Source organism: Paroedura picta, chromosome 12 (genome assembly GCF_049243985.1).
Source record: "Paroedura picta isolate Pp20150507F chromosome 12, Ppicta_v3.0, whole genome shotgun sequence".
Taxonomy (NCBI): Eukaryota; Metazoa; Chordata; class Lepidosauria; order Squamata; family Gekkonidae; genus Paroedura; species Paroedura picta.
Genome location: NC_135380.1, coordinates 301,619 through 311,186, shown reverse-complemented (window position 1 = coordinate 311,186; position 9,568 = coordinate 301,619). Strand labels below are relative to the sequence as shown.

Here is a 9,568-nt window from a genome sequence, read left to right as displayed (position 1 = left end):
TACACCCAAGGGCACCATTGACTCCCATAGGTGCCGAAGCTGAAGCAGCCCAATGGGGCCCTTCATGCACAAAACGTTCTTTGTGAACCCACAAGAGGTGCGGTTCAAAAGCACTATGCATCTATGACTCTATGCACAGGCATGGCAACGGAGAAGGATGATTTTAAAAAATTAGCGGGCATTGTGGGACTTTTCAATTGCGTCAGAATATGGAGGAAGGGGATTGGTTGCCTGCACTGACTGACAGGTAAGGCGTGTTGCTCTCTTCTGCCTCTTCCAGCAGCAGGTGAGGAGGGTAAGATGAGCAAAAAAGAAGGTAGAAAAAGGCGAGACAGCAAAAAGGTGAGGAGGGCCGGTGTGTGTGTGTGTGTGTGTGTGTGTGTGTGTGTGTGATATAATGTCGTGCTTTGCCATTCTGTGGGCGCTATTTTTACTAATGTGAGGAAATGCCCTGGCAGATGCACACACATGAATTTATATTTTTACAATATTACAATATTGTGAAAAAACTGTAGCTACAGAAATAGCACGAAATTAGTGCTGCCATTAACCATGTTCAATTGTAAACATATTATAAAATGGGATAAGATCTGGTGATCACTTATGCTCCCCTCCCAAGGGCCCCGCTGGCTACCGGCAAGGCCTCTTTCTGCCTGGGGACTGGCTGGGGGGGGGGCGCCTTGGCTGCAGTCGCCTGCCAGGATAGCCTCCCTCTGCCGAAGGCGCTTTTCCAACGTGAGGCCGAGGCCAGCCTCTGCTTCACCGGGTGACTGGGCTAACCATTACCCGAGCGCCGTTAATGGTTAATGAGGCTCGGCCCACCCATGGAAGCCCCCGGCCTCCCGGGCCCCTGCCGGCTGCCAGGCGGAGCGGAGCGAAGCAGACAGAACGGAGCGCCGACGGGACCATGGCGGGCGGTGAGCGCAAGGCGGGCTTCCCCGTAGGGGCGCTGGGCAGGGTCTGGCGGGTAAGCTAGAGGTGTGCTTCAGGGAAGTCACTTCAGGCAGGCCAGGGGATCCAGAAAACCAGCTTAAGGCCTCTGAAGGACAAGGCGACGGCTGTGGGCTCGCCGGCTCCTCCTCCCCCCAACACAGCCCTTTGTGCTGCCTTGCAAGCTTTCCCTGCTGAATGCACGCCCGAGAAAGGCTCCGCAGGGGCCCCTTTGACCCCCCCCCTTCCTTCCACAGAAACTTTTCCCGAGGCGGAGGCAGACCGATTCACTTATGGTAAGGCGGGAAGGGGCTGGAAGGTGGTCCCCTCCCGCCGCCAGCGCTCTCCAGCGGCTCGACGGCCCTCTCGGTGCCCGGAGCGGCCACGGGCTGAGCGGGAGGGAGGGCGACTGTGATCCTGACAGAGGCGCCGCTGGTTTGAGGCTTGGACCCTGTTCGTCGGGGCGGGCCAAGGGCCGGGGGTGGAGAGGGCAGGAGACCAGGGCTCCGAGGGCCGGCCGTTGACGCCCCCCTCCTCCCCCCCAGACTACGAGACCATCCGGCAGGGGGGCCTCATCTTCGCCGCGGCCGCCTTCCTTGTCGGGCTGCTCGTCGTGCTGAGTGAGTGGGCGCCGGGGAGGAGAGGGGAAGGGGGGGGGGAGCCGCCTTCCCCGTCCCAAGCCGGGCTGCCAGGGCGACCAGCCGCAGTCCGAGAGGAGCGGGGCGCTGCTGTCCCCTGCCGGGGGGGGGGGCGGAGGACCGAGGAGCCGCCCTCGACGGGGAAGGTGCAGATTCCGGCGCCTGCGGTTGGAGGGAGGGAAGGAGCCCCCTTGGCGGCTTGGCTGGCGAGGGAGGGGAGGGCCGGCGCGTCAGTGCTGAGGTCTCCGTCTGTCTCCCCACTTGCAGGCCGGCGTTTCCGCTGCGGAGGGAAGCAGAAACCAAGGTGGGTGCCTCTGGGGGGCTGGGGACGGCCTCCGTGGGGACGGGTTTGAACGGGGCTCTCCTGTTCCTCTTCCAGGCAACCTGAGGAAGACGAGCTGTGAAGTGCCGCTCCGTCGGGGCTCGCAAACACCGGCAAGAGCCCCCCTGGAACGCCTCAGCCGTCGGCAGGCCCTTTATGCCCCAGAATGGTCCTCCGCCACCGCCCCTATGTAGCTCCCCCACCCCCACCCCCACCCCCACCCCCACCCCCGTTTCTTCGTGCTTGAATAAAGGGTCCTGCTCAGTCCGCTTGGCTGCAGCCCTGCCTGCTCTCCAGATTGCTTCTTGCATCTAGTTAACGACTGTGCCTTATGCTGGTGCTCGTTTGCTGCTGGTCCCCTGCGTACCCATGTGCACAGACAACTTCCACTTCCATGTATCTGAAGAGGTGTGCCTGCACCCGGAAGCTAGAGATGCCAGCCTCCAGGGGGTTATCTCCAGATAACAGAGATCAGTTCCCCTTGAGAAAATGGCTGTTGGTTTTTATACCCTGCTTTTCACTACTCAAAGAATCTCAAAGCAGCTTACAATCACCTTCCCTTCTTCCTGAAACCGACATCCTGTGAGGGAGGTGGGGCTGAGAGAGCTCTGACAGGACTCCTCTGGAAGAACTGTTCTTACAGAACTGTGATAGACCCAAGGTCACCCAGCTGTATGTATGTGGAGGAGCAGGGAATCAAACCTGGCTCATCAGATTAGAGTCCATGACTCTTAACCAGGCTTCCTAAATCTTCTTAACATTGAGAACTCCCTGAAATATTCATCAGGCTTTGAGAAACCCCTGGCTTTGAGAAACCCCAGCAGACCATACATTCCAGGAGTGACATCACCCACTAGATGTGATGTCACCAGGCCACACCCAGAGCACAGGAAGTGCCCACACAGAAATATTTGCAGGTGATTTGTCAATGGAACCATACCTGCGCTCTGAGCTGGCTACCAGTTTGCTCTTCTTCACCAGAGGGAGCCTGTGGAAACCAAGCTAGGGCAGGCCTATGCTGCTCTGTCATCCCATCCCCCTCTGTCCTACAGTTACCTGTTAAATCTGTGGATTAAGGAGAAACGGATACCATGGGTGCATTTCAGCTCTTTATTACTGGATCCAGGTAGGGAGAACCGAAACTGAACTGAGAAATCCTTGAAAACACCAGCATATATACAAGTGAGAACAATAGCCAATTCCTGCCAGTGCGCACTATTGGTCAGTTTCACTTTGAACTGACTGAACCCCCTTGCATGGATTACAGTCCTGCCTTGGACCTCACCCCGCTCCTTGCTAGGTCTACATGCACAACATGACCTCTCTGGGCTCCAGTTGCTACAGGTGTGATGAGCCTTGGCCGGCAAGGATTTATATGGCTGGGACCCTCCCATTCCCATCCGCTCGAGGCCCATCATTGGCCATTTTGGGAGGGGATTGACATGACCGTATGTGGTCATATCACCCAATAATTGTTTTTAAAAAATTAAAAATATTGAAAATGAATGAACTCCCACCCATCCTGAAACCCTTCCATCACGAAACCCCAGCATTTCACAAAACCTTGGCTAAGAAAGCCTTGCAACTCCAAGCCAGAGGGTGCGATCTTGGGCATTGTACATCACTGAGTTTGTTGCTATCCCCAGGCTCCAGTGGAAGCAGATACTTTGAATAAAGCTCTGCTAGTCTTAAAGGTGCCCCAGGATTCAAACTTTGTTCTAATCCATGTGCTTGTTCATTGGAATCCCCAGCTTGCTTGCTCACTTTCTTAAAGTGTGCTTCTGGTCCTTCCTCTTTGAGTTTCTGCAGTGAAAAGACTTTGGGAAATTACTTCTAACATAGGATGTGGTATGTTTTAGCAGACAGACAGGAGGGTTGCCTTTCACCCAATTTCTTTTGGATTCTTTGGCTTAAATCTGTGCTGTGCTAAAAGTATGCTTCTTAACATTGTTCCTTTAATAACTTCTTTATAGCGTTGAAGCTGGCAGTGGTTCTCTGAGGCACATCATGCTCCCCCATCCCGGAAGTGCTCGTCCGGAGCCAAGGGAAGGAGCTTGGCAATAGTGGACCCCCCTCCCCCCCCTCCCGAGTGTCGCCTGCATTTGACGGACCCGGTTGCAGCTTGGGCCCTGGGCAGCGGGTGGCCTCAGCTGGAAGGGGGGAGAAGCTGGGAGCCTGGTCCTCTCAGCGGGGAAATCCCACCGAATGGTCAGCAGTGGCAGTGAGTTGAGATACTTTCGCATATATCCCCTCCAGGAGGTGGCAACCAGCCAAAAACCAGAGTGGGGAAGGTGGAAGAGGGCTTGCAAAGCAAAAGTGGGCCTGTTCTGCCACATCTGATGGCTAGAGCAGTGGGATCAGGACAAATGGAGAACCCCATTGGCCAAGGAATTTGGCAAGTGCACACACAGAGGGAGCAACAGAAGTTGTAGTTTTTGTTTTGGGTTGACTGGAGCAGGAAAAGGCTAGATTAGCTAGGATGGACTCAATACAGAATGTCAGAATACTTCAGCTGACCAAGCAAATGTTGCAGGAAGTATGCAAAGAACAGAATTATAACAGGACCACAGATGAGATGAAGGCTCTCCTGCTAAGCTGTAGCAGGGCAGGAAGAGCACCTGCAGCCCAGCCCCCAAGCCCACAGGAGGAGATATATCTTCCAGAACTGGAACTGTAGAAGCCTGTGCAGGCAGGCACAAAAAAAGGGGAGAGAAGCCTGCAGAAAAGAGCTTGAGAAAAGAGAGGAGGGGCCCACAAATCCCTGCACTCATGCAGTTCCCAGGCATTTGCTGCAAGCTCAGTGGTGCTGACATGTTTAAAGGAGCAACTGGAGATGGGAAGTTTTTAAAAGAGAAAACACTGCTGGCAGAACATGGCTGGAGGAAAGGACAGGAATTCAGATATTCAAACAGGAGCTTGAATCCAATGCCACCCATCCAAAGCAGCCCTTTTCTCCAGAGAATAAATAACATAGAACCACAGAATAATAGCATTGGAAGGGACATCATGGGTCATCTCTGTAGTCTGGAGAGGAGCTATATTTCCAGGGGATCCCCAGATCCCACCTGGAGGCTGGCATCCCTAGCTGAGAGCTACTACACCTGAATCCAGTGCAAGGACTGTGCACAGCCTGCATAATGATTCCTTCCCCCCAGATTTCCCCTTTTCCTGGCAGCCATTTCCAACCCTGGGAAAATATATTCTCAGGTCTGGCTAGGATTGCCAACCTCCTGGTAGTGACTCTAAAACTACAGTCAATAATGCCTCCAAAAGTCCAAAATAGTCATTTACGAAGCTTCATAAAGACCATCATTAGTAATAACCATACAATATTGCAAATAAGTATACAATAATACAAGAAGTGCAACACAAAACGTAGTCCAGGAAAAAGTCCAAAAGATGAGTTGCAGCTGAAGTCCAAACGTGGATCTGGTCATCCTCCATTTCACATGGTGGCTTCTACAGGGGACCCAACAGGGGTCATATAATATGATTAAGTTCTTCAAGAGAATAAATAACAAATTGACTCAAAAGAATTCTTCAAAAAGTGATCAGTGAGCAGGCTATGTACAGGTTGAAAAAGTACAGAGGTTACTCCATGGTCAAACGGTTGATCCTGCATTGACTAGATGGCCTGTATGGCCCCTTCCAGTTCTAGGATATATAAAAGGCTGCCCTATGCAGACCGAGCAGAGCTATTCCTCATATTTCAACCCCATTCTTTAAAAGAAAAAATGGAAACGCGCCATCTTTAAGGAGACGGCGACATGGGTTGCCCTGAGTGAGCATGCACATATCCTCTGTGTCTCACAAGAGCCTGTGATCTGGCTGGCGCTCAGCAGTTGGACTGGAGCAGGCAGGAAGTCACAGCCTAGCATGAGATCCACATTGAGTCTCACAAACCCAGCTGGCACAGACAGGACCACATAAGATTGATTCATTGGGGGGGGAGGGAGCAAATACCCACTGACTTCTCTTGATTTGCTTCCCCATGTTTCTTTATTATTGGATTTCTATACCGCCACTCCTGGACCAGCTGGCTCATGGTCATTCACAACATGATAATAAAAAACACTAAAATCCTGTAAGACAGCAATCTATACCAACTTGCCGATGACTATAGATACAATACAATATAGAAAGCAAGTAAAAATCGACATAGATGGTGGCAATAATTACTCTTTATAGACTCTCATACTCCCCAACTTGTCTATTTTCAGTCAATTATCTAAGCAGATGTAAATCAGTTCAACTGTCCATCAAGAGAGGTCAGACCTCTCTTCAGGATCGCCAGCTGAAATCATGGCAGCCAGAGGTCAGGAGGACTGTGCAAAGGGTTGGCATTCAATGAGACACCACTAGAGGGCACCCTGGGCACATGCTTGCCCTGGCTTTCCAGGGCCTCTTCCTTTGGGCACTGCCTGCAAGCTGTGAGGGGATGGGGCTTCTTGAAAGTTGATATCGGAATGGATATGTTGAAATGCGTCTGAAAATCTTCAAATTATTTCTCAAGCTTCTGAGACAGGCAAATGAGGCTGTCTTTTGCCCCAAGGCTGTCTTTCTCCCCTTGCTCACCTCTCCTCTGTTATGCACTTCCAACAACTTGTTCTGCAGTTGAAGCTGAGCTTGCCTGGCCAACTCCCCCACCAGTCCCCCTAGAAAAGTGGGGAGTTAAGCCTAGGTGGGGAGCCCCACAGAAAAGTGGGGAGCCCCACAGCCAATGGCATGGCACACTGGCCATAGCAGCACCACACAGATGAGAACCAAAGAGAAGTGGACAGTCCCACCTGCAAGAAGGAAAAGAGAAACCAGGATGCCTCGTCATGTGCTGGGACCTGCTCAGTACCAAACATTTCTTGTGGAGTCGACAGCATTGAAGCCCTTTGAATTACAGTGCAGTGTGTGTGTATGTGTGTGGGGGGATCTCTGCTTGGCCCTTCTCCATTCTACAAATCTATGCGCACTATATAACCCAAAGGTGTTATGTTTCAGGAGAAAATGCGTGTAATGCCGTGGAACCAATGGGACAGAGCAATCTGAGCCCGTAGCAGCCATGTAGATGGATTGCTGCTAGTCAAAGTTTGTCCTGCTCTTATGAACAGACCAGTCAGGTGAGCTCTTTACAAAGTTGCATCTTGATGACTACTAAACTATGACTCGCAAAGCAACTAGGCAATCTGTGCAAATAAGAAGTTATTAAAGTGTGATTTATATATTTATTCACTAGGGACAAAGCCCATGTCCCAAGCACTAACGAGGAAGGAAGGGAGGAAGAGAAAGGACAGGGGGAAAGGGAACTAAAGAAGGAAGTCAGAAAAAAGAAGAAAGGAGAAAGAGAAAAATGGGGTGGGAGGGAGGAAGAAGAAAGGAATGAATGAATGAAAGTACAACACCAGAGCAAAAAAGAAGGAAGGAAGGAAGGAAGGAAGGAAGGAAGGAAGGAAGGAAGGAAGGAAGGAAGGAAGGAAGAAAGGAAGAAAGGAAGAAAGAAAGGAAGAAAGGAAGAAAGAAAGAAAGAAAGAAAGAAAGAAAGAAAGAAAGAAAGAAAGAAAGAAAGAAAGAAAGAAAGAAAGACTTTCCCACCCCTGCCCTGGACTTGGGGGGGGGGCTGCACTGAAGGTTCACCAGGCCACCCCTGGGCCCATAGGACCGGCAGGTGGGCCATTCAAGGCCCTTGTGCGACCCCCTAGTCCTTGGGGAGGGGTGCATTGAAGGCTCCTAAGGCTGCCCCTGGGCTCAAAGGACCAACAGGAGCTTTCCAGGACCTTCTGCACCCACTCTGGGCTGGGCTGTGGAGAGGCCTCCACAGGTGACTGCAGTCCCCACAGAGCTGGCAGGTGGCCATTTTCAGGGCCTTCCACAGGGGCAGGCGATGGAGAGGCCTCTACAAACTGCCCCGGGGCCCATAGGTCCAGTAAGCGGCCTTTCCCACACCCAGTATCTCAATGGGCAATGGTCTTGCTCCTTCAGAGGGCTGACTCTCCTCCACTGCGACAGCTTTCCTTCTCAGAGCCAAGCCCTGTAAAGGTGCACAGGGGCAGAACTTGGGGAGTGGTCTGCTGGACGTCCCCGAGGAGTCCACCCACTTTGCCACACTGTACTGTTCAAGGGGGCCTTTCTGCAAAGAGCCAGCTGAAGGGGGCAGGGCCCTAATCCCCAGCGCCAAGTCCTGTGGGCCTCACCAAGGGGGGGGGGGATTTGGGGGCAGGGTGCGGATCTCCCCGACGTGGTGAGGCCACGCAGAAAAGACGTTAGCCTGTGAAAGGCAAAGCTCTCAGGTCGAGTTCTGCCCCAGGCCCAGAGCGCCTCGGAGTGGGGGGGGGGGGTCTGCGCTGCGCTCCCGTCAAGCCCTTTGGCCTTACGGGGGGGGGCAGGGCTGAAGCCCCGCGGGTGGAAGAAGGCGGCCGGGCGGGCGTCCCGCGGCTGGCCTCTGGCCCTCCGGCCTCCCCGGGCGGGGGCGCCCCCGAGGGCGAAGGCCTGCGTTGCCCCCCTGCGGAGAAGCCATCTGCCGGGGCCTCCTGGCGAGTCTCTACAGCTCCCGAGCGCTCGGCCGGCCCCGAGGCAGGCAGGTAGGCAGGGCCCGTGCGTCAGGCACAGATGGCCAAGGGGGCGGGCGGGGCCCGGCTCCGGCTCCTCCGCTCTGCTCCGCTCCGCTCCGGGCCGCCTTTGCCGAGAGCCCTGCTAGGCTTGGGAGGCGGCGAGGGGTGTGCGCGTGTCGACCCCCGCCCGATGCCCTCGTTCCGCTGGCTCTGCTCCGCGCGATGCTCTTGGGCTCCGGCGGCCCGAGAGGCGCGCTTGTCTACGTGCTGCCGTGCGTTTTCGGCTCCCCTCCGACAGGCTGGTGGCGGCGGCAGGGTGGGGGTCCCAGGCGGGCGCCCTCATCGCCCAAAGGGGCAGCAAGCAGGAGCAGCGGGCACCTGGGTCGAGAGGCACACAGAGGCCCTTGTCCGACGCATCGAAGGCAGCCTGTGCGCCACGCCCAAAGCGTCCCGATCCTGGGCCTGAAGTCAGTTTGCCAGCAGACGTTGAGGACAGGCCTGCAGCTGGCTGAAGCACCCTGGGTTCCAGAGGAATGCTGTAATGGCGGCTGTCTTGTAGGTCCCACATCATGTGCTGCCTAACTCTACTTCAGTTTTCTGCCAGTGATACACAAGTGAACTTTGAGCTCCTTCCCCCCCCCCCCCCTGCTAGCAGACAGGAAAGGTTACTGATCCAACCCTGGGACAGGGGCTTCTGCAAAGCCCCCACTGTGGGCCAAGCTGGACAAGCCACAGCACCTCGGAAAAACAAGGGTGTCCTTCTGTTCGTGAGGGTGGGTCACTCTGATCTGATCTTCATACCTAAAAGGGGAGGAAGGACAGTGAAAAATGCACCTGCACCTTCAACAGACCAAAATGCACCTGCACCTTCAACAGACCTGTTTAGTAGACACAACTAGGCAAACCGTAGGAAATAAAAGAGGCCTGATGCTACTAGAGGAGCTCCCACATGCACCTCCTCCCACATGCACCAGACGACAGACTTCCTTGCAGGTACTTGGCACAGTTCTCCGTTTGTAGATCTACGCTGCCTGATGCAACCAGGGTGGCCGCCTATGAAGACTCCAACACCAGGCCTAAGGTCCCCTTGGCCACTCAGCCTGGATTCTGCCGGCTAAGCTAGCTGGGCAGAAGGCTAA

At 54.2% G+C, this 9,568-nt stretch overlaps 1 protein-coding gene across 5 annotated transcripts; it reads left to right on the top strand.

Moving 5' to 3' along the window:
* Positions 1 to 662: 662 nt before the first annotated feature.
* FXYD2 (FXYD domain containing ion transport regulator 2) lies at positions 663 to 2,169 on the top strand. Of its 5 annotated transcripts, XM_077306959.1 has the most exons (5): positions 711 to 917; positions 1,188 to 1,226; positions 1,476 to 1,550; positions 1,836 to 1,872; positions 1,948 to 2,169. In XM_077306959.1, exons 1-5 carry the CDS (start codon positions 800 to 802, stop codon positions 1,970 to 1,972), a joined length of 294 nt encoding a protein of 97 aa, XP_077163074.1. In that variant the 5' UTR covers positions 711 to 799; the 3' UTR covers positions 1,973 to 2,169. The 5 variants fall into 5 exon arrangements, with proteins under 5 accessions (XP_077163072.1, XP_077163075.1, XP_077163076.1 ...); XM_077306957.1 differs by lacking the exon at positions 1,476 to 1,550 and having other exon boundaries at positions 663 to 967; XM_077306960.1 differs by lacking the exon at positions 1,948 to 2,169 and having other exon boundaries at positions 673 to 967; positions 1,836 to 1,877.
* The last annotated feature ends 7,399 nt before the right edge of the window (positions 2,170 to 9,568 follow it).